The 23475-nt window shown below is 56.3% G+C and overlaps 6 protein-coding genes across 6 annotated transcripts; 4 read left to right on the top strand and 2 right to left on the bottom strand.

Moving 5' to 3' along the window:
* Positions 1–524, bottom strand: BXZ73DRAFT_1567 (uncharacterized protein; the record flags this gene model as incomplete). The annotated part of the gene is made up of 1 exon (XM_048017519.1): positions 1–524. A coding segment is annotated over one exon (524 nt), but the record flags the coding sequence as incomplete, so codon positions are not given.
* A 1362-nt stretch (positions 525–1886) lies between these two features.
* Positions 1887–10470, top strand: BXZ73DRAFT_83067 (uncharacterized protein; the record flags this gene model as incomplete). The annotated part of the gene is made up of 30 exons (XM_048023854.1): positions 1887–2060; positions 2238–2310; positions 2439–2518; positions 2560–2733; positions 2784–2965; positions 3014–3179; positions 3243–3376; positions 3465–3510; positions 3760–4042; positions 4104–4310; positions 4373–4490; positions 4539–5350; positions 5397–5580; positions 5630–5712; positions 5743–5794; positions 5960–6048; positions 6114–6238; positions 6368–6590; positions 6646–6732; positions 6780–6845; positions 6897–7332; positions 7388–7637; positions 7688–7790; positions 7840–7985; positions 8172–8424; positions 8605–8616; positions 8878–9221; positions 9811–9891; positions 9937–9995; positions 10074–10470. The coding sequence occupies 30 exons, from the start codon at positions 1887–1889 to the stop codon at positions 10468–10470; spliced, it is 5439 nt and encodes a 1812-aa protein (XP_047871179.1).
* Positions 10471–11003: 533 nt separating this feature from the next.
* Positions 11004–11591, top strand: BXZ73DRAFT_108357 (uncharacterized protein; the record flags this gene model as incomplete). The annotated part of the gene is made up of 2 exons (XM_048017146.1): positions 11004–11141; positions 11193–11591. The coding sequence occupies 2 exons, from the start codon at positions 11004–11006 to the stop codon at positions 11589–11591; spliced, it is 537 nt and encodes a 178-aa protein (XP_047871178.1).
* A 741-nt stretch (positions 11592–12332) lies between these two features.
* On the bottom strand, positions 12333–14136 carry BXZ73DRAFT_83065 (uncharacterized protein; the record flags this gene model as incomplete). The annotated part of the gene is made up of 11 exons (XM_048023853.1): positions 12333–12425; positions 12476–12523; positions 12575–12733; positions 12780–12807; positions 13250–13284; positions 13388–13413; positions 13598–13677; positions 13729–13772; positions 13829–13948; positions 13999–14058; positions 14107–14136. 11 exons carry the CDS (start codon positions 14134–14136, stop codon positions 12333–12335), a joined length of 723 nt encoding a protein of 240 aa, XP_047871177.1.
* A 1889-nt stretch (positions 14137–16025) lies between these two features.
* On the top strand, positions 16026–16714 carry BXZ73DRAFT_108354 (uncharacterized protein; the record flags this gene model as incomplete). The annotated part of the gene is made up of 2 exons (XM_048017145.1): positions 16026–16128; positions 16185–16714. 2 exons carry the CDS (start codon positions 16026–16028, stop codon positions 16712–16714), a joined length of 633 nt encoding a protein of 210 aa, XP_047871176.1.
* Positions 16715–21490: 4776 nt separating this feature from the next.
* Positions 21491–23151, top strand: BXZ73DRAFT_108353 (uncharacterized protein; the record flags this gene model as incomplete). Its single annotated transcript, XM_048017144.1, has 3 exons — positions 21491–22192; positions 22368–22747; positions 23088–23151. 3 exons carry the CDS (start codon positions 21491–21493, stop codon positions 23149–23151), a joined length of 1146 nt encoding a protein of 381 aa, XP_047871175.1.
* Between the last annotated feature and the right edge of the window lie 324 nt (positions 23152–23475).

Raw genomic sequence — 23475 nt, 5'->3', positions numbered from 1 at the left:
TACGTGACGCGCTGGATGTGTGCGCCGACCGCGATTGAGACGACGGCGTCTGAGGGCAGTCGCATCATGCGTTCAAGGCACTGTCGCAGAACCAGACAGAGCTGTTCGCCATATGAAATTCGGTGTGGCGGGACGCCGACGATGGTCATGAACTTAGATGTCGCATATTCGGCGGCCTGGCAGAGGTGAGACCTGATGTCGGGGAGCAAAAATCCTAGTCCAGGGACGCCGACATTAACATCTTCCGCCCAATCGCGTGAGGGTGAGAGCAATGTCCAAACTGCGGGCGGAATGTCGGGCTGCGGATGGCGGAGAGAGGGTATACACCCTAGATGCCACATGTTGCGTATCATGGGCTGAGGCCATCTCGAGTATTCGTGTTCGCCCCACAGGCCGTCCGAGAACGTGCGGACGACGCGTCGTTCCACAGGGTGTGCGGGAACCCAGTCTTGATTGGGCGAGGTGATCACAGCAACGTTCAGTGCGTCTTGCGACGCGACGCGACCGTCGAATGGTGAGACCACGGATGGTGCTGCATTGCGGTAGCGTCAGCAAGGTGACTTGTCGGTGAGGCCTAGTTCTCACCATCTCCGCGCTGATTGGGTTGCAGCACTCGATGGGGTCTGAGCCCGGATGCTGACCAGAAGGGAGAGGGGGAGGCCGAGTTGTCGGCTCCCTAGGGTACGGGCTGAGGCTGTCACGGTGTTGCGGGCAGACGGTGGCATGGATGAACGTTGAACAGATGCCGCCGGGGAGAATGTATTTCCTAACATACTCTTCAGAAACAATCCAACCCTCAGACGTGGCATGAAGCCGATGATCTGATGGAGGGTATCATGGCGTACGCCACGAATCGACGAAAGGGAAAGGGCAGAGTTCTGAACACGCCACACTTCCCGATCGCCCCCCGGTTCAGCTCGACAACATATAGTTGCGTACGCTGCGACCACCGGCGCACGCGAGTGTTGCACTCGCGCAGCAGCCTGGTGGCTCCGGGGACCCCTACATGAAGACCGGAAAAATAATATAGGTACTTACAGGTGGATGTAAAAGATAGCTCTGCGTCGTTGTTCGGTCGACAGTGACGCAAGCACGTGGGCGTCTTCCCATGGTTGAAACCGGGCCGCTTCGGCGCCGTTCTCACGTTAGGCGCTTCCTCGGTGGCATCGCAACCGGACGAACCGTTGTCCTCATTCATGTCTACGCCGCCGCTGAGCCAAACCCACGCCAGATGATCGAGAGCTGGATGCACAATTCGCGCTCTGGATCAAAGGGTCAACAATCCGACCCGGCGGCCTCGCTGTATAATCAGTGCAGTGCCCGGGCCTCGACACGGGCCTTATGCCCTGCGCGTACGTGACGCGAATGAAGCGGCCGCGCTCTGGGTCAATGGCAGAATGTTCCGATCCTGGCGGCCTCATAGTGCGCGTACGCAGCATACATGGTCGTCTTTCCATCAATACGTGACCATGGCCCAATCAATCACTGACACGACTAGCTACGCGTGACTAAGCCCGGCCAACCCCTCGACTCGGGCAGCCGACGGCAGGGGGCCTGTGACCCCTTGCTTGAAGGAAAGAGAGTCCCGCCCCCACTGAGCGGCCCGGGCGACCGAGTGCCTTGCCGAACGCGCCGTCCTCTTTTCCGTGCGAGCTGGCTTTGCTCCATGGTCCGTCTTCTGGTGATATCCATGGCTCGCCAACCCAACGAGGCCGCAAACGCCTAGGAAGACCAGGTCGAGGACCTACGGTGCTGCCCATGCAAGCGTCACTCCCGCCCATGCTAAGCGCGATGCCCGACCCGTGGACACTCCTTCTCGCCCAGTTTTGGGTTCCGCGCGGGCGCATACGTACCGGAAGGTCAGACATCTTGAGCTCGACCAAGGAATGCCTGGCGCGGATATCCTACCGTCTGGGCTGCAGCGCATCACAGAGACCTTTGAGCAGCTGGGTCTCACACCCGACGTCCCCTCCGATAACGAAGATACAGAGAGCGAGGACGAAGGATGCTCGAGCGATGAGGAAGGTCGAAGGCGTCGACCCAAAGCCAACAACACCATAGTGAGTACACCATCGCCCAACCGTGGACACCACTCACCAACGCGTGACAAGCCACCCACAAACGCAGGGCGCAGTTCCTAGGCGTGGCACCCCTGGTGTATGACACACTGCTCGACAAACGACCGGGGCCCAAGCCGACGGATAAGTGCGTGAACTGCCTCCTGAATCGTGACGAAGAGACCATCCTCGACGATTTCGACGCTCGATACCGCTGTCAAGATTGTACCCCTGAACCCAACCTATGCGCCGAGTGCGTTGTTGCCACCCACCGTCTCAAATTCGACCATCGACTACTCGCCTGGGACAAGCAAGAGAAAACGTGGATAAGCACGAACGTTTTCACACTCGGCCACGTCCTTCATCTTCAACATCCCTCAGGAGAAGTATGCCGCGACCCTGAAGCTCACAACACTCGGATGACGCTAGTCCACGAGCACGGTATCATCCTCAACGCGATGGTGCGGTTTTGTCTGTGTTCCGCCGAGCCCACTCCATGCAGCTGCTGCGCCATGGGTTATACCCTGGCACCTGGGGCGATTGGCCCCGAACCGCGTTCACGCTGACGGTGATGGAGGTCTTCGAAGCCCATCTGCTACAAGCGCAAAGTAGCGTCCACGACCTGTATCTCATACTCAGACGCATGACGGATCGATTCATACCTGGGTCGGTGCAGGTACGAAGACGCATTCTGAACATCGATCGCACGTTAACATTTCCGCGCAGAATCGAGAACGGGAGATTCTACAAGCGACCCGCGAGTATGCCTACCTGATGCTCTGTCTGCGTCACGCCCACCGTCCTGGGTGTCCCTTCAAACACAACGCCTTGGTGACCCTCTGCCCGGCCTGCCCACACCCGGGCAAGAACATGCGCCCAGACTGGGAATGGAGAGATGCTCTGTTTAGGTAATATATAACCTGTCACAACAGAGGCCATGCCTGACCGATTTTCAGCTTTCTGGACGAGTGGTTCATCGAGTTCGACGGAAACTTCAGGCAATTCTTACGACCAAAGACGAGTGACCCCCTAGACCTTGCGTACGCCGCCCTCAGCTCCTACTTCGCCAACTCTGAAGACGTCGCCAAACACCTGGAGATGGTTGGAGACAAGGACAAGGAGGTAAGCTCGGTCGGGCTCTGAAGGCCCATATGTGCACGATGTCCTGACATAACACCCCAACAGCCCAGCGACTGCAACAACTTCAAGGCCAGCGGGCACACTGGACACGTCGGCTCCGTGACGGGCCTGATCGCAGGCGTGTGCAGACATGGATTCGTTGCTGGCGGCAGCATGATTAACTTGAACAAAGGCGAACGGTAGGCGTATAGTCGTAGATGGACTCGACGCATCTGACACACACTCAGTTTTGCCTTCATCCACTTCTCATTATGGAATGCATCCCAGCCTTTCCGCACGCTCAAAAGGTTCAAGATCTGGTACGACGTGGGATGTATGCTTGCAGTGAATCTGAAGAAGCGCATGAAGGACTTCCTGTCCAGACCCGGGGACCACCAGAGTGAAGCCGACGCCGACGCCGACGCCGACTCCCAGCACTCCAACGCCGACAGCGATGCCGACGGCGACGGCGGCGACCACGAGGACGACGACGACGACGACGACGACGACGAGACGACGACGACGACGACGACAGCGACGACAGCGACGACAGCGACAGACACGACGACAGCGACAGCGACAGCGACCCCCGGACACCGGTGACGATGAGGATGAGAAATACTATCCCGCACTCGAGGTTTCCATCGGAGACTTTCACATCAAGGCGCACAAGGAGGAATGCCAAACCGTGTACAACTCCATGACCCATCGAGGTACCGCCCGAGTGGGAGGGGAGGAGACCGAGCAGTGCTGGGCGGAGCTCGACCCGACATCAGAGCGCACGCAAGAGATGGGTCCAGGCAATCGAGAAGACACCCTCACGTTCGCTGTCGACAATCGCAATCAGACGAAGATGTACAACATCAGTGAGTTCTCATAAGGAGGGTTAATACGTTACGCTAGACCCTGAGACGCTTCTTTCAACAGACAGCGACATTAAAAAGCGTCACGACAAGGCACTCGATCGTCGGAAGAAGCACCAGAACTTCATGCGAAGTCTAGAGTCCACTATACCCGACGATCTCTTGGGCACTTGGGAAACGGAGATGGAAGCATGGCTAGATACGATCGCCGACCCAACGGAAGACGACGATCTTGCCTGCCTCAATCCATTTGTGCTCCATGTCGATGAAGGTTAGTTTCCAGGCTAACTAAGGGTGTACGGAGACAGACTGACGTGGGATCCATTGTACTAGATATGTCTTTCTCCGAGCCACAGCTGCCTCCGCTGAGTGCTCATGGCCACACGGACCACACCCGAACCATCGGAAACGTCGCAGCTATGGTGCAAGCGGTCAACCTGTGGGAAGATGGGTACGTTTTCGTCGATCGCAACACGGGCACTGCGCTCATTCTCCCCAGGCACGAAATTCAGGTGGAACTTAGACGTGTCGATAGGATCAAGGGCGCGGAGAAGGACCGTCAACGACGGCTCGTCACCCAACGAATGAAGGCGTTCCGTGAGGAGGTCCTAAGCTGCAAAGAGACTTACGACCGTCACATAGGGCGACATATCGCCTCCGCCATCGGCGTCTACCAATCCTCGGCACGAAACATGCCCCGAGACTTCCCAAGATACGACTCCTTTGAAGACATACCTCACACCACGGAGAAGGATCAAATGGAAGACCAACGCGCGAACAACCTCATCCTGGATGGGACCTTGCGAGAATGGGCCGAAGAGGTGAGACTGATCGACGTCTTGCTCCCCTCTATGCTCCACAAGGACGTTCGGGAACGAAAGGCACTCTCTCCTTTCGTACGCCTGGAGACTCAGCTCCGAGAACAGATGGTGCAAGATGCCCTGGACAACGTGCGACGCTCCATTGTCCTTACGACCTCCGTATCCGATCTCCGGGAGAAGACGGAAGCTGGTGCCAAAGCCCCTCCCCCTTCTCGTCACGCCAAACGCAAGCCTCGCTCCGAGCCGATCAAACTCCATGAGGCGACCATCTCAGCAAGAGCGGAGTACCACCGCCTACGTACAATTCTACTTCGCCTGTCTGCCAAAGACATCCCACCGCGCTTGCGAGACTCCGACCTCAAGCACTTCACCGTGCTCCACAGCCAGAGGAATGCAGGCGACACCCAACGAGTGCCACACTGGATCTGGTCCTCCGCAAAGTGGGTGGAGAATATATCCGACAAGGACCAGAAGCGATTCGCACTGGCTAGTGAGTGGTGTGGGTTCTCACACAGGGCGTTACTGATGAGTCCTAGAACTGAAGGTATTGTGGTTCCGCACGAAGGCGGCTACGGCGCGATGGGAGGAGGAGGTGTATCTCTGCTCTGAGGAGATGTACCGAATCCTGGGAATGTGGACGTACGAAAAAACACGCTGGGGAGAGATGGCAAACCAGCTGCATTTGGACGTCAACAGCGGCGAGGCGGTGTACTACAGGGGGTGAGTAAACACGCCACCCCTGGAATGACGCTGACCTGTTATGGAACAGACGAAGTCTGCAATACGAGAGATTGCGTGCCGCCGCAGAGGGCTTGTTCCCGCGATCCATCGCCAAGGTAAGGGATACATTGTGTATGTTGCGGATACTCAACGTCTCCACAGGGAATGGGGATGCCTCTGGCACGCCCGAAACGATCGAGACGTCTCTGAGGGGGTAAAAGGGGAACGACGCCAGGAAGGGAATGCCATCTAATGAATCTCCAGCGATGCACGTCCATGTCATAGCGGCGTACGACGTAACTACTAATACCCATGCGTCCCGGGACTTTGCGCATTGTCCTCGCCGAAGCCTGACCGCCTCTCCACCCCCGCCCCTCAGACATTCTCCGCCCATCCTGAGCGTCTTTGGCACGGTTATGGTCAGTCCAACATCTCTCAACCCCAAGCGCCCCACGTTTCCTGCCAAACGTTCCCCCCGTCACCGTCCCCGCCCTGAGCGCCTGCCGTAGCGTCCTGCCGTGGACCTTGGCTAGGGCAGGAGCCTCGCCCCGAGTGTTCTGCCCTGGACCCCGGCGGCCAGCCCGTGCTGCTGATAGCGCGCCCGTGCGAGTGTAGCCCAGAGCGTTCTGCCTTGGACCTCGGTGGCTCGCACGGTGAGGTGCGCCCGCCCGGAGTCCCGCTCCGAGCGTCCTGCCCGGCCGCCGGGCCAGATCGCTCCATCAGCGGCGGCAGTGGGCCCCGCGAAGTTTGACGATGGTGGCGCATACGCTGATAGCCTTCTCTGCAGGGACCAACGCCCAGAAACGGGCCAAAGTACGGTGCTTATGCAGTGGATTCCGGGGTCGCCTGTATGGCGAGCGTGTATAGGCTTGAGGACGGACTTTACGATGCAATAGAGAGCGAGGAAATACTCCATGACGCCGACGACGACAGAACGGCAGAGGACGAACTGGTGAGCGCACTAAATCGCAAGATGCGCATGAAGGTAGCCCCGGATATCGGGGGTGTGGGTGAGTCATAGGCAACATGTCTAGCCGCTTTGATCTGATCGCATCCCTCCTGAAGATATCCCAGCGCATTTCACCCCCACGATCTCGCCTACAGACGATGGTGGCGTTGCGCCCGGTGCCCTTTCGGCGTCGAACGTTTCATGTGAGTGACTTGGTCACGCATCCTTCCATTCCTGACCGGACCCGCAGCGGAGGCAGAAGTAAAGTCCCGTCCCTTCAGTACGAGCGACACTATCCCGTCAAAGGACGTTCCATGTGAGTGAGCCGGATAAGCGACGTACACCAATCTGAATGAGCCCGTAGCAGGGGCAGAGGTCATGACTCGTCCCTTCAACATGGGTGATTTCGTCCCGTCGAAAGCGAACGCCGCCGCAAAAGCACGCACGCGCAAGCGTCAAGCGAACGTCAAGCATAAGTTGCAAGCCGCGCTCGATGGCGCGCTGGACGATCCCACGGCGAGGGCGGATATTTTGTTACCGCGTGTCCCAGGCGGCCCGAGTTTTCTCGAACGTCATCTCGGCAGCGGGGAGACGGTTATCGAGGGTTTTGTGACCGCCGACATGAAGGTGGACGAGTTTGCGTATCAGGGCGTTGACCGAAAGAGGGTGGATAAGTCTGACACGACGTCGAAGAGATCTGATCCACAGGGTGTGGATCCTAACCACGTCGTACCACCTACTCGGCCGCCCACGATGGAGTATCTGAGGCAGCTGAAGTATTCATACCTCAAGTGGGACGGGAAGTGAGTGGATAGTTAGCTGGCACATATCATATTGATCATATTGAACGTGATCTAGGTCGGAGCTCCATGTTCTCGATAAGGACGGGAGAATTCTGATAGCGCTGGTTCCCCCTCCTGTCGAGCCCCCTGACCGCCACGATGGGGACACGTTTGTGGAGGCGGTTACTAAGGTCGCTGCTCTATTCGAAGATCTCCGGCAGGGGCATGCTGAGCAGATCAAGGCTATGGGATGCGCGATACCCCCTCCGAGACGGGGACAGTTTGGCGCTGTCACAATGGGTCTCACCATGGGGAACGGCACGACGGTGGGTGAAATATACTGCAATTGCCTGAATGAGGCTGACAAGCGTGACAGAAACCGTGCCGTCTTGGCTCGCGCTTTCGTGGGTGGGAGAAGGACGTAGAGAAGCAAGTTTTATGTTCGCCGAGTGTGTACCGCGTGGCGAAGTGGCAAGATCGTGAGTGAACTCCGTGGTTTCTTAACACTGCTTCTAATGGAATGGGCAGAAGCACTTTGTCATAACTTCCCGCTCGCATACGGGCACCTCCATGACGTCATGCGCCAATTTTACACTGAGAAACCCTCTCTCAAGCCTAATTTCGCTGGCGCGAGCTTGTATCCAGCCTGCACCGCCAATCTAGGCCCTCACACGGTATGCCTCGATCACTTGGACTCGATGAATTACCCTGGATGCCCTTGTGTTATCACCGCGATCGGTGATTTCAACCCGGATCAAGGCGGCCAGTTGTATTTTCCTCAACTGCAGCTTTTCGTCCGTTTTCCTCCGGGCTGTACGGCGTTGCTGTGTTCCGCAGCTCTGCGACACGGCAACACCCAGCTTTCACAGAATGACGTGACCAACGATAAAAGGCGATTCTCTTTCACCCAGTTCGTCCCTGGCGGCATCGTCAGGTATGTCCAAGCAGGATTTAAGATGGTCGGCTCCTTCAAGGGTAAGAGGCGCGTAGCTATGGAGGGCGGGTACAAAGGGGCTCGGCGTGACGAGCAGCTCGCCCGCCTTTCCACTCAGGAGTCGCTGAGCCGAGATAGGGCGTCGTTGCAGAAGAGCCACATTCATGAATATAATATCCGTGCGCTTTTTCTTGCACCTCAGGTGACGCAGCGGTCGTTGCGTAATATTGAAGCACGCTGGTTGTCAGCCGTTGACTAATCTGGGTAAATTGTGCGCATTAGCGATGTCGTGATGTCTCAGGAGGTACAGTGGGCTATTGACTAATTTGGGCAAATTATGCGGTGTCTTCATGTCTCAGGAGGTGCAGGCGGTGAGTGACCCAAGCCGTCCTCTGATCTGGAAGCATGGCTGAAGGTATGTAGCAGATGGCGGTGTATGATTTAGCCGCGACAAACATGCAGATAGGCGATAAGCAAAGATCAAATCAAAGGTGTGTCATCGTACATCAGTGCTATGCGCAAATCGCCAAGCTGCACCCAGAGCCCTAACCTCAGAACATGTTGCACCCATCCTACTCGCGCCGCCCTAGTCTATATACAAGGAGTAATCGATGCTCTCGTCGTCGTCGCAGTCCAAGCCATGGAGGAATGGGAACTTGGTGGCGTGGTAAACGTCGAGGAGGGGCTGTGGAGTGGAGCCTGCGAGGAGACCAAGTTCCCTCGCCATTCTTTTGCCCTTGTGTGCAAGACCCTTGAGGACTCTGAGTTGGGTGTCGTCGGGGAGGTAGAGGGAGTCTCCAGCGTAGTATCGAACTATGTAACGAGCAGCTTCGTGACGCCGCAGCAAACCGTGGACATGGAAGAAATAGATGGTGTAGTAAACCTTCGCCGCACATATATCACCCGAAAGGGCGGTAAGACGGAGATGATGGGCGGCGTTGAGGGTGGAAATGCAAGTAATATCCCACATGCCGAAGTTCATGCGGGCCGGATTGCCCCACACTGTAATCCCCATGGCGTTCGCGTCGTTTTGAATGGTGCTGAACCGAATGTCCTCCTCGGCCTCTGCCTCTGGTCCCATCAAGGTTCTCATAAAGCGTTGATAGGGTATGGAGCATGTTGGGTTAAGAAGTATTGACGGGTGTCGGGAGCCGTTGGGGAGGACCACCAGAGCATGTATTCCGTCTTGGGATGCCCGCCGAGGGAGTAGTCCCGCGCACCGCGTACCACCGTTGACGAAGTGAGCCCCGAATCGCACAAGGTGTACAGGGGGACGGCGGGGGCCACGGCGGGGACGGCGGGTGCGACGGCGGGTGCGACGGCGGGTGTGACGGCGGGTGCGGCGGGGACGGGGACAACGGGGGTGGCGGGAACGGCGGGGACGGAGACGGCGGGGACGGGGACGGCGGGGGGACGGGGACGGCGGGGACGGAGACGGCGGGGGACGGGGACGGCGGCGGACGGCGGGGCGGGGCGGCGGGGACGACGTCGGGGACGGCGGGGACGACTCCGCGGGCCTCAAGCTGGCGAACCCTTCGACGTAGTGCATTTCTCTCGTGTTGAAGGGTCACGAGATGTTCGACGAGGAAGGCGTTGTGACGCCTCGCGAACGCGAGAGCGATGTGCAGCTCCAGCATGATGTCCTGGTGAGTGTGAGCTCAAACACTTTAACGATGCTCTGGGTTACACAGGTACTCACGTCCTCATCCTGGCCAACCATGGTGACGTCCTTGTCGTTGAGGGAGGCAAGGTGGGGGATGGTGGGGGGAGAAGAGCAAGTTTCTGGAGTTCTCCCTCCACAATGACCTACTATTATTTACTCGGATAGCAGTATGAATCATCCTGCACGTGCGATCGGCGGCCGGCCCCTAGAGCATACGTTCAAAATGATTACTACCCATAACTACGGCCCCTGGGATCCACGAGGCATAAAGGACGCGTCGATGACGTCGCCCTTGGAATCACACGGGATGATGGGAAGTGTTTGTCGGAAGTGGCCAGAAATCGCGTCCCGGGGCCTAAGTGACCCCACTCCTCCCCCGACCGCGCACCGCCTCGTCAAACGCGACCATCGTGGTGCCTTCGAGCTACCCAGGGAGGATTCTCACCCGCACGACAGCGCGGGGACCGACGGGCATCACGCTCAACAGCCTCGATTCCCAAGCGCGCACGTGTATATTTCGGATGGGATCAGTCTGTGGATCGTCAACCACTTGAACCGCTAAGGCCTCACTGGGTTTAAGCGGCGGCAGCTCGCTGGCCGTCATAACTAGAAGGCGCCGGCTTGAACTCCACGCGTCGTCCGTAGCGTACGGTAGTAGAGCAGGTGCGCTTTGAGTAGCATTGATACATGTTCTTTATACACGCTATTAGCACTTCAGGTCAGTTTATTATCTGGGTGTCTGCACCCTCATAAACATCTTCGGGAAACTCGGTCGAGAGACTTGAGATATAAAACGCATTGAGACATCCGTGTTCGGCGGTTAGCTCTCGACCTTGGCGTCTTACTATCCATGCCGGCCCGTCCTTTGAAAAATTAATTGTTATCCAAGGGGGCTGTGTTCCTGAAACCTCGCGTTATCATGAGACTGCGGCGCCGGGCGCCCATTGGGCGGCAGAGCGCCATTTCTGATTCTGGAGTCTGATTCGGAGTCCGGACTACCATCACCGTGCCCTTCGACGCTGGAGACCTACAGGCTACAGGTCTGGTTGAACGTCCCCTCTAGTTCTTCCTCTTCCCTTTCGCCCACAAGTCCCCATGTCCCACGAGTGCGCCCCCTCGCTCAACGCCGCCTTTGGGTGGCAAGACCCTCCATACCCTCGCCAGGAAGGCGACGTTTTCTACCCCACGGTCGGCACAATTACTCCGCCGCAGTTGACCGGGGAATATGCCCCCGTGAGTGTCCGGCCAGTATATAACCCCATCCAACTGACATCTAGCCCATAGCAAAATCAAGGCGCGCCCGTTTCATCCGTGGAGCAGCATTCCTTCATGATGGAGGAATGCCGTACTATTCTGGGGAGGGTCCTCGCCACCAACGCCGCTCTGGTGAAGGTCGTGGAGGCTCTGGAACGACGCGTGGAAGATCTTCAAAACATCGCCGAAGCTCGCTCCGCCCGCCTTCAAGAGCGAAACTTGGACCTCGTGTCCTCTCTGATGCTCATTGCGGACAATCTGTCTCAGCGGGCGGACGAGCTCGAAGACGGCCACCCCGCTCCGCACTCAGATCGGGGACGTGTCGACGGAAGGATGCCAGGGTCAGAGCGGGGTGTTCCGTGGCCTTCGTCGAGTAACTTTTTGGAGAGGTTGGCGGGACCAGTGTATCCCTGGGAGAGGTGGGACTGAGGATGCAGTACTCGTATATCCCCTTTTTTCGCACGTCTGCTGTACGATTGCGACCCCACTGCCGCCCTCACCTCTGCCCCACCCGCCCGGTATGCGGCATACGTCATGCATCTTCGCGACGTCCCCTGCCCTGGGTCGAGGATATTGGGTTGCCGTGAAATCTTCTGGCCTGTTGAGTATCTGCGTTCCCGGCCTCGGGGTCCCGCTCCATCACACGAGAATGAAGCAATACACGTGGTCATAGGACGCGGCTCTACGGGCACCTAAGTTAGCCCCCGTCAGTACGACACGATGAGAGCCCTAGAGGCACCTGCGAGCGCGCTCCGATCAACGTGCTCTGCGCGCTCACCCGGCCGGGGCGGCGGCGGCCTGCCACCCGCACTGGCCCCCATAACACCTCCTCCTGCCCGCGACCGACACGCGGGAGGGCCGCGTCACTGTGACAGCGGGAACGGACGGGGCTGGGGAGAAATATATTTCATGGGTGTGACATTCAAGTACGAGACTTCAACTGATACTAGAAATGTTCAAGGCAAACACAACGGACGTGTCATACAAAGCATTACGAACAAAGGTCGTGTACGGGCTACTCGGCGTTCACGCGGGCGCCTGCCGCTGACGACGGCACATAACGCTCAGTCGCCAGGCCGGTCCGCCCGCGCCCGCGCCCGCACTTCGGCAATCCGAGATTATCGAACCCGGCGAGGTTTAAACGAAGCAAACTGAGACTAGGAAACTACTCTACTGGGACGGCAGCTTCGGGATGAAGATGCCGGCCTTGCGGGCCTCACGGCGAATGACCCGGTGGGTCAATCCACTGGACTCCAACTGAACCTGGACAAGGTGAGCATCGAGTCTATGCGTCGCAGACAGCCTTCGCTCACCTTGAGCCTCCCGGCGTTCTTCTTCGTGTAGTGGTCATACGGGTGTGGCTGGCATTTTGGTCGGCGACGAGGGACAGCACGCGAAATAGTGAGACTGACCTGGTGTACGTGCACGGTGCCTTTCCAACAGGCTGCCGTAAATGATCGAACAGAGCCTCCGCCGGTGCTCTTGCGCGCGCCCAGGCTGTTCATCGCCTTCTCGAAGTCCTTGAACTTGATATCTTCCGGCTCGACGACGCCGTAGATCACGTTGAAGATCTACTCATCATTAGCAGAATGAAGATGTTGCTGACAAGGTGCGTACGTGCGCGTTATTCTTGTTCATTGTCAGGCTGAATGACGAGGGAAATGTGCGAAGTGCGAAAGAGCGGGAGGGTGGGCGACAACGACAGAGCGAGAGAGCGAGAGAGCGAGAGAGCGAGAAAGCGAGAGAGCGGAAGAGAGCGAGAGCGAGAGAGCGAGAGAGTGGAAGAGAGCGAGAGAGTAAGAGAGCGAGAGAGCGAGAGCGAGAGCGAGACGAGACGGTAGACGCGAAGGACGAGAACGAGCGGGAGCAGACGGGCCGGCGGGCTGTCCGAGAAAGTCGGACGCGGCTCTGCGGGCGTCTGTGGGCAACAGACCCTGGGTCGCTATGATATTACGGTGACCGCATTCTTGCGCACGTCCAACGCCGGTCCGGACGAGGAAGGTTTCTTCACGCCGTTACAACGCGATGAGAGATATCTGCAATCATGAGTGCAAGTGCGCTGGACATGCGCTGCATGTTGTGTTCACCATTCAAGTCGCGCGGCGCCTTCCCTCTTGCCCCGCTATTACACCATTTAGAGGAGCACTGATTCTTATATTGTTATCGCTGACCACGGCGCCTCTTGGAGACGCGTGCGGGGGCGAGAAAGCGCCTTCGGGGCTCACTGCCATGACAGTGTGAACGGACATGGCTGGGGAGACGAAATATATTTGATGGGTGACATCCAAGTACTGTACATGACCGAACATGAACTAATACTACAGAATTTCAAGGCAAAAAAGATGTACGTGTGATTCAAAGCATTACGAAGAGTTTAAGCTACGGTACGGTACGTTACGGGCTACTCGGCGTTCAAGCGGGCGCCTGCCACTGACGATGGCACATCAGGTCCCACTCCCAGTGCTTGAAACGCTTGGCTTCGAAGTTGAAGCTTTTCACTATCCAACGCCCGATTCTGTAAAGTGTCTCGTCGTCGGTCGCGCGCGCAGGGTAGAGATGCACTTACAGGTGAGAGTGGTGGGCACTAACGTTCCCTCTGCCGTCGTGAGGCTATGAAGCCGTGTCAGCCGTGCGCGCGATACCGAATGCGAAACGGAACGACGTACCGCGTGAAAAGATTCGACGTTGTCGTTCGCGGCGAGCACACGGCACCTACCCGCGCGGAATCGAACGATGATCGTGTTGTCCCGGCGAACCACCTCGGCGCCGAGACCGTAATGCAGAGCCTGAAGGCGAAGGTGAGCGCTGCGTACGAGATAATGAACGGAATACTCACCTCCTCGATGCGTCCAAGCGTCAGCTTGGAGTGGCGTGTGTGGATCATATCCTCGAGGACCTGCGGAAAAGGTAAGCACGCGCGATCTGCACCAGAATGAACGCTCACTTCTCTGTGGTTGGGGTGCATCGCAGGCATGGTGACGAGAGCGAGAGAGAGAGCGAAGGGCGAAGAGCGAAGAGCGAAGAGCGAAGAGCGAAGGCGAAGAGCGAAGAGAGCGAAAGAGAGAACGAGCGAGGGAAGTGAGGAGACAGAGGAAGAACGCGAACTTGAGCGCCGCGCGCGAGCCAGCAAGCGCCGCGCGCGCAGGCGTAGCGGAGGCGCGAGAAAACCGGGGCGGGGAGCGGCCCGGGCGCTGGGCGTGCGCAAAGAACGCCGGAGTCCGAGAAACTCGGACTCGAGCTCAGGCCCCGAGGCGCGCCCAGGGCACAGCCACCCCGGGCGTGCCTCAAATGACGTCGGTGTCTTAATGATGTCGCATGCTCAGATGTTGTAACCGTGCCATGGTTGTAACCGAGGCACGGTTGAAACCGCACCACGGTTGAAACCGCACCACGGTTGAAACCGTCGTATGGTTGAAACCGCGGCATGGTTGTAACCGTCGTATGGTTGAACCGCGGCATGGTTGTAACCGTCGTATGGTTGTAACCGCGGCATGGTTGAGTTGAAACGGGGACGGTTGTAACCGCGGCACGGTTGAAACCGCGGCAAGGTTCAAACCGTCGTATGGTTGTAACCGTGGCAAGGTTGTAACCGTGGCAAGGTTGTAACCGTACCGTGGTTACAACCATACGCGGTTACAACCATACGACGGTTTGAACCGTGCTGTGGTTTCAACCATACTCAGCCCCATTTGAACCGTACCGAACGGTAGGTCCACACCATGGTTTCGACCTGTGTACAGCACACTTCAATACAATTCGAAAGCAGACTGCAATGGCATTAGGAAGCATGGAGTAAGAAGAGGCATTAGGGTGCCATAGTAATTGAACTCATATGAGACTACAGAGTTGTTATGGTGTATTAGTAGCGGAGTTGATGTCATAGTTAAAAGACCCGTACAGAGAAGCAAGGTCTCGTGGCGTAGTGGTAAAGCGTTCTGGTTAGCGTCATTGTTCAGGTCGTGAGTTCGAACCATCTCGTATTCGATATTCATGTCAGTTTGACTATGAGATGTCAATGTTCAAGCGATCATCACAACTTGCACATTGTTATTGCATTCATTATGGATGTGTATAGTGGTAATATATACTGTGGTGTGGTTGCAACCATACTACGGTTTCAACCGTTGCATGGTTGCAACCATGCACCTTACAGGGCTTTGGTTGCAACCCTGGCACTGAGACCCCTCCACTTGGCCTCCACAGTTGGCTGCCCCTGCGCCTCGTTTCCTGCCGCTGGAACGCAACTATCGCCTCCGAGAAGCATCTCTGGAGCACCATCATCGCACGCGGGCCCTATGCGCGGGAGTGGTTGATGGTGTGTCTCGCCCTCTCCGACGGAGTTCCCATCGATGTTGTCGTAGACCTCCGCCACAAAGACAGGGACGAAATATGGTCTTGTCTCGTTGAGATCCGTCCCCACATACACCACCTCCGATACCTCGCTGTCAGTCCCCTCAACGCGGAAGATCGCGATCCTCTCAACGAGTTCTTTCTCTCAACGACGTTTCCCGCTTTGACGACACTCGCCCTCGCGTCAGACGCTGGCCATGAGCCGCGGAGCATCTTGCCAGTCGCATTCGAGCAGCACAATACCCCCGCTCTCACGACGATCTCGGTCTACGCGCGCTGGCAGGTGCCGCGTCCAGCGGTATTTGCGCACCTGAAGCGCCTCTGGCTCCTCAGGGGATTGCCGATATTACCGACGCACCTCCTAGGGCTCCTCCGTGCCACGCCGCTGCTCGAAGACTTCCGCCTCTGCTGGGAACACCACCCAGGATTCTACATAGATTCGGTGCAACACGAACCAGATTCGGCGTGGCAGGACCTGTGGTACGCGGGCGCCGACTTCACAGAGCGGTCATCATGGCCCACCTCCGCATCTTCAAGCTCACGGACCTCACCGGCGAGCGTTCGCCAACCGCCTGGGTGCTGGCCCACCTCCACCTGCCGCGCGCGCAGGTCGTCCGTGTCGACTACGAGGACTGGAGCATCAAGGACGTATTCTGCTATCTTCCCTGCAAGCTCGCACGCTCGATCCCCGCCCTCCCTCGCTCGTCGGCCTGCGCGTCTTCGGCACTCAAGATTCGTTCGGCTTCGAGTGCTGGACCGTAGACAGGACGCACCGCTTCATCGTCCACAGCCCGAAGAAGGATTCGTACTCGGCCCTCTTCATACTCTATCACCTAGAGCGGTTCGTCGACCGCATGGCACGCCGTCCCGATATCACCACTCTCGAGCTTGGCGGCGCCATCCTCGCGTTGTTCACGCAGCAGGAGCAGTTGGCGCCGCTCCTTGGACGCTTCCCCGGCCTCACGCGGCTGTCGATCGGGAGCACGAACGAGATCCCCGTCGATGGCGGGTGTCCGGTGGAGTTGGTGGAAGCGCTGCGCGGGCGTGGGAAGCCGCTGGAGGAGCTGGTTTTCGTTGGCGAGCCCCCGTTCGAGCTGGAGGTGTGGAGGGAGAAGATGGAGGCGGCTGGGGTCGTGAGCGTGACGCGAGCGGCGGTCGATGGAGGCTCTGACGAAGAAGAGGAAGAAGATGAATATCAGTAATAGTAGTGGTAGTACACGGTCCGTGTCACATTGTACGAAATAGATCACTAGGTACATGGAGTCGTAGGGGAGTAGAGGGTCTCGCAAAAACAACAGCAATTGACGAGGGTGGCTTCGAACCTGGGTCGGACGATAGTCTGTCAGAACGCGGAAGGTACGAAGCTCGCGGAGAGCCCGGAAGGCACCTGTGGTCACCACGGCTGTATTACAATGCCCCAGGTACATGGGAATAAGCTTTTGCTATTCCTGAGGGCGTTGTTATTGTAATAAACGTGGTGAGGTCTTTAACAATAACAACGCAAGGGGGTCTTGTAATAACTGGTGCTGAGGCTGTTAAAAGCAACGTGGGGTTGTTAAAACTGGCGTAGGGTTGTTAAAACTGACGTGGGGCTGTAAAAAAGGGTGCAGGGTTGTTAAAATCGACGTGGGGCTGTAAAAAAAGGGTGCAGGGCTGTCAAAAAGGGTGCTGGGTTGTTAAAACCGACGTGGGGCTGTTAAAACCGACGTGGGGCTGTTAAAATCGACGTGGGGCTGTAAAAAAGGGTGCAGGGTTGTTAAAATCGACGTGGGGCTGTTAAAACCGACGTAGGGCTGTCAAAAAGCACCTGTGGTCACCACGGCTGTATTACAATGCCCCAGGTACATGGGAATAAGCTTTTGCTATTCCTGAGGGCGTTGTTATTGTAATAAACGTGGTGAGGTCTTTAACAATAACAACGCAAGGGGGTCTTGTAATAACTGGTGCTGAGGCTGTTAAAAGCAACGTGGGGTTGTTAAAACTGGCGTAGGGTTGTTAAAACTGACGTGGGGCTGTAAAAAAGGGTGCAGGGTTGTTAAAATCGACGTGGGGCTGTAAAAAAAGGGTGCAGGGCTGTCAAAAAGGGTGCTGGGTTGTTAAAACCGACGTGGGGCTGTTAAAACCGACGTGGGGCTGTTAAAATCGACGTGGGGCTGTAAAAAAGGGTGCAGGGTTGTTAAAATCGACGTGGGGCTGTTAAAACTGACGTAGGGTTGTTAAAACTGACGTGGGGTTGTTAAAATCGACGTGGGGCTGTAAAAAAAGAATGCAGGGCTGTTAAAACCAACGTGGGGGTATTACAAAACGTGCCAGCTTGTTAAAAGTGACGTGGAGATATTACAGAATGTGCCAGCCTGTAATAACTGACGTAGAAGTATTACAGAACATGCTAGGCTGTAATAACTAACACCAGGGTCCCACTGGGACCTACCTAGCTATAAATAGCCTGGTTCAGGTACTGCTACAGATGGGCATTCTGGCAGGTATAGTGGGCTGGAATTGGGGATAAATGGTTAGCTAGAGATGAGTATGGCTAAACGGATACGTTTGGGCTGGTATAAGCAGCTGGAATGGGGAGCAGTAGCTAGTATTTACCAGTAAATGGGCAGCCTGGGGTGCAGCACAGGGTGGGGAAATCGTCAGGCACTAGTTATTTATCAAAAGAGGCATCTAATAGCTTTCTAACAAATCCAAGATCATGTTGATTGGAGCAGTATTGGTGGAGATACAGATGTACCCCCGTTTTGGCCGATAGGAGCATCTGCTAGAATCAGAACTGGTGGATGGAATCCCCTGGTTCTTGTTGTATACCGTGTGGATTGCCTTCCAATGAGTGGGGTCGAAATCCGATCGGAGAAAAACCCCTTCATTACGGAATAGATTGCTGATTACGCTTCAGCCACAGCGCTTTTGATCTCTCGATAGCCACTTCCCATATGCTCCGATAAGTGTTCTTCTTTTTGCAGTCTTTTCCTCTACTCTACGGAAAAGTGTTCTAGGTGTCATTTTAACAAGAACAGCCCTCTGTACCTTCCTGTGCAGCTGTGCACACTTGCAGACCTTTGCCTCACCCCTCCATAACCGCTCCATTTATCAATCTGGTTCTTGTTGTATTGTTTGACCATTGTGGTATACTGTATGTTACTAGTATGAAAACATTATCGGTCTTTGTTTAGGCTATATCCATCCTTATCTCTCCTCCATGCATTGCCCCCCTCAGCACATGAATCCATCTCCGATAAATGTACACTGCGTAGATCTGATAAGAGCTTGAACACACCTATCCAACGCAGGTACAATCACGAAGATCGGTGAAGAACTCAGGAAGTAACAGTGTCTACAGCTGAAACAGGGCTCATTTTGCTCTACAGCCATGCCCCTCACTCTACACAAATGTGAAATAGGGCACACACACACATATACCCATGGCAATAACACATGGAACATGTTTCAGGATGATATTGAATATGACTTAGCACCTCTGCCACATGTGGGGGCAAGTGTACCATTCCTTGCAGGGTTGAGTGGGTGTTATGTGAAGAGGTTTCATCTCACACTTTGTAGCCCAGTGGTGCATTCTGGGCTCCAATGGAACATCTTCACCAATTCTGGGCTGATTCACATGGTTCTTTCTGCATCTTGTAGCTGTGTTCGAGGCGAGTTCTGATCGACTTCACAAGAGACTATCAGAGTATCACATATGATTGGATCGGGGGAGCAAGTGGGGGGACAGATAGGGGCATTACACTATCAAACATGTTCTGATAAGTATGATCATTACATATCTTAGGGCCCTTGAGCAGTGCCAATTCGACACAGAAGACACCATGGTGATATAATGGGTAGTTATGGAGGGGTGAGGCAAAGGTCTGCAAGTGTGCACAGCTGCACAGGAAGGTACAGAGGGCTGTTCTTGTTAAAATGACACCTAGAACACTTTTCCGTAGAGTAGAGGAAAAGACTGCAAAAAGAAGAACACTTATCGGAGCATATGGGAAGTGGCTATCGAGAGATCAAAAGCGCTGTGGCTGAAGCGTAATCAGCAATCTATTCCGTAATGAAGGGGTTTTTCTCCGATCGGATTTCGACCCCACTCATTGGAAGGCAATCCACACGGTATACAACAAGAACCAGGGGATTCCATCCACCAGTTCTGATTCTAGCAGATGCTCCTATCGGCCAAAACGGGGGTACATCTGTATCTCCACCAATACTGCTCCAATCAACATGATCTTGGATTTGTTAGAAAGCTATTAGATGCCTCTTTTGATAAATAACTAGTGCCTGACGATTTCCCCACCCTGTGCTGCACCCCAGGCTGCCCATTTACTGGTAAATACTAGCTACTGCTCCCCATTCCAGCTGCTTATACCAGCCCAAACGTATCCGTTTAGCCATACTCATCTCTAGCTAACCATTTATCCCCAATTCCAGCCCACTATACCTGCCAGAATGCCCATCTGTAGCAGTACCTGAACCAGGCTATTTATAGCTAGGTAGGTCCCAGTGGGACCCTGGTGTTAGTTATTACAGCCTAGCATGTTCTGTAATACTTCTACGTCAGTTATTACAGGCTGGCACATTCTGTAATATCTCCACGTCACTTTTAACAAGCTGGCACGTTGTGTAATACCCCCACGTTGGTTTTAACAGCCCTGCATTCTTTTTTTACAGCCCCACGTCGATTTTAACAACCCCACGTCAGTTTTAACAACCCTACGTCAGTTTTAACAGCCCTGCACCCTTTTTTACAGCCCCACGTCGATTTTAACAACCCAGCATCTTTTTTGACAGCCCCACGTCGATTTTAACAGCCCCACGTCGGTTTTAACAACCCAGCACCCTTTTTGACAGCCCTACGTCGGTTTTAACAGCCCCACGTCGATTTTAACAACCCAGCACCCTTTTTGACAGCCCTGCACCCTTTTTTTACAGCCCCACGTCGATTTTAACAACCCTGCACCCTTTTTTACAGCCCCACGTCAGTTTTAACAACCCTACGCCAGTTTTAACAACCCCACGTTGCTTTTAACAGCCTCAGCACCAGTTATTACAAGACCCCCTTGCGTTGTTATTGTTAAAGACCTCACCACGTTTATTACAATAACAACGCCCTCAGGAATAGCAAAAGCTTATTCCCATGTACCTGGGGCATTGTAATACAGCCGTGGTGACCACAGGTGCGGAAGGGGGGGGTAAACTCACAGCGACTCGCCGGATGCCGGGTCACTGGACTTCGGTTTGAATGCCGACCTCGGGGTCGAGGGTCCGCGCACGGCGCCGGCGGCGGTGACGACATGAACGCCTCGACTCGGGGCGCGAGAGCCTCGCGGAACAGCCGCATGGGCGCGTACAGGGTCCGGGTTGTGTGGAGCGCGACCGAGGTCGACTCCGGTTGGTTCCTGCTACTCATACTGCGGCCAGCTCCCTGATCAGCAGTGTCAAGCAGCAGCACGCGTACGCCATTGCCATACGGCGACCGGCTGGATGAAGCGGACGCGCGGGGCACACGTCCTGCACTGCAGTCGGACAACCACGCGTCCGGAAGAGGTGGCGAGTGGGTCAGCATAGTCGTCCACAAGCGCGGCGGGCACTGGCTCGACGCCCGCACATACGGTACCGTGTCGACGCCGGGCGCCATCCCCGGGGACGGTCGCTGGCTCGAGGCTCTGCGGACGCTGGGCGGGTGTGGTAAAGCCGTGCGGGGAGGATCCGAGGGAAATCTGCCTGCCGAGAGCTGCGCGGGGCGAGATTTTGGTAGAATTGAGAATGGACGCGGGTGGTGGTGGACTCCCGAGGACTCCCGAGGACGGAAGAGGCTCGACGCGGCACGGCCTGGCACGGCTGGCGGTTAATATTATGTGGCATGCCTGGGAGATCAATTGGTCAGCTCCCCTCGTGAACAGGCGCCAGTGCGTTTCTTTCCTGCCTTCATCATCCCCATCCACTCCCAAACACAACCGGAAAATCGCGCCCCCATGGACAACATCCCACAAGAGACATTCTGTCTGATATTGCGATGGACCATTCAGAGGCCAGACCCGGACATGTCGTCGTTTAACCTCCTAATCGAGCGTCCGAGGTTCGCACCCCCACCTGGCTTCTATAGATGGCTCCCCCTACGCCTCGTTTCCCGCCACTGGAACGAGACTATCGCCTCCGAAAAGCATCTCTGGAGCACTGTCATCGCACGCGGGCCCCATGCGCGAGAGTGGTTGATGGTTTGTCTTGTCCACTCGGACAGAGTTCCCATCGATGTCATCCTTCAGCTCAACCTCGGGCACGATCACCAAGACATGGGCAAAAAATGGTCTCTTTTCGTTGCAATCCTTCCCCACTCACTCCGTCTCCGATCCCTTGCCGTGAATCCTCTCAACAAGGCAGATCGCATTCATCTCAATGACTTCTTCCTATCAACGACGTTTCCCGCTTTGACGACACTCGTCTTCGTGTCAGACACCCCCACCAAGGAGCCGTGGTACACCTCACCAGTCACATTCGAGCAGCACAATGCCCCCGCTCTCACGACGATCTCGGTCTTTGCGCGCTGGCAGGTCCCACGTCCAATGGTCTTTGCGCGCCTGAAGCGCGTCTCGCTCGCCAGCGGGTTGACAGTCTTGCCGATGCACGTCCTCGGCTCCTCCATGCCGCGCCGCAGCTCGAAGAGTTCCGCGTCGACAGTATACAATACCAGGGAGACAACCTAGACCGGTTGAACGACCTGTGGTACACGGACGTCGGGCTCAAAGAGCCGGTCACCATGGCCCACCTCCGCGTCCTCGAGTTCACGGAACACATCTGCGAAGGGTCGGACACCGCCTGGTTGCTCGAACGGCTACACCTGCCTGCGCGCAGGAGGTCCGTGTCGAATGCGTGGGCTGCGAGGCCGCTGACGTGTTCGACTATCTTCCCGACACGCTCGCAGACTCGATCCCCGTCCTCCCCTCGCTCGTCGGGCTGCGCGTCACCGCCGATGCGCGCTCGTTCGGCTTCGAAGGCTGGACCGCGGGCGAGACGCACCGCGTCATCGTCCACTGCGACATAGCAACTTGTGACGTGGTCTCGGAAGACGTTCTCGATGGCCTGGGACGGTTCGTCGACATCATACGCTGCCCAGACGGTCCCTCCACTCTCGAGCTCGACGGGATCAGCGGCTCATTATTCACGGAGCGGGCGGAGTGGGCGGCGCTTCTCCAATGCTTTCCCAAGCTCACGCGACTGTCGATCGCGAACACGTACGAAAACCCGTGGACGGCTCGAGTTGGCGGAAGCGCTGGGCGAGCGCGGGAAGGAGCTGGCAGAGCTGGTTTTCGCTGGCGGACCGCCGTTGGACGGGAGATGTGGAGGGAGAAGAGGGAGGCGCTGGGGTTGGGAGCGTGACGCGAGTGGCGGCCGCGGACGGAGTCTGGGACAACCCGTGGTTTCGGAAGTATATCGATTTGTCAGTGTGAGGACTGGGAACCACGTATCTAGTACAGGACTTGTCACGCGTCGAGAGGAGGAAGAGGAGGAGGCACGCCACTCGGCCCGGATCCGACTTGTCAGTGCGCGTCCCGTTACAGTAATCTCAATCAGCGTTTCATCCTGGCTGTCCGACTTCACCCTCCGCGACACCGCCCGTGGCTCGTCCTCGTCCTGAACCCTCACTGGAGATGTTTCAGGGGGGACGCCAGGGGGGTGAGCCGCTTTCACATTATTACGTGCACAAATTATAAGGTGTGCGTCGTCCAGTGCTGTCCTCCTAAAACAGTGCGCTTTCAAGTGTTTAGATCGTTTCCTAATTGACTCCTGCGCACGCGCCGGGCTCCAGTCAGGCAGCAGGCTCGATACGTTTCTCGCGTTGCATGCCGCATAAGGATAACAAGAAAAACAGGTCATATACATTGACACACGAGTTCGCGGGTTCTGAGACTTCTAACGGCGATAAAAGTTGATCCGTCACAGGCGGCGGCGGGTAGTCAGT

Source organism: Epithele typhae, assembly GCF_022376455.1.
Source record: "Epithele typhae strain CBS 203.58 chromosome Unknown BXZ73scaffold_156, whole genome shotgun sequence".
Taxonomy (NCBI): domain Eukaryota; kingdom Fungi; phylum Basidiomycota; class Agaricomycetes; order Polyporales; family Epitheliaceae; genus Epithele; species Epithele typhae.
The sequence above is the reverse complement of the archived record's forward strand: the minus strand, read 5'-3'. Positions and strand labels throughout refer to the sequence as shown.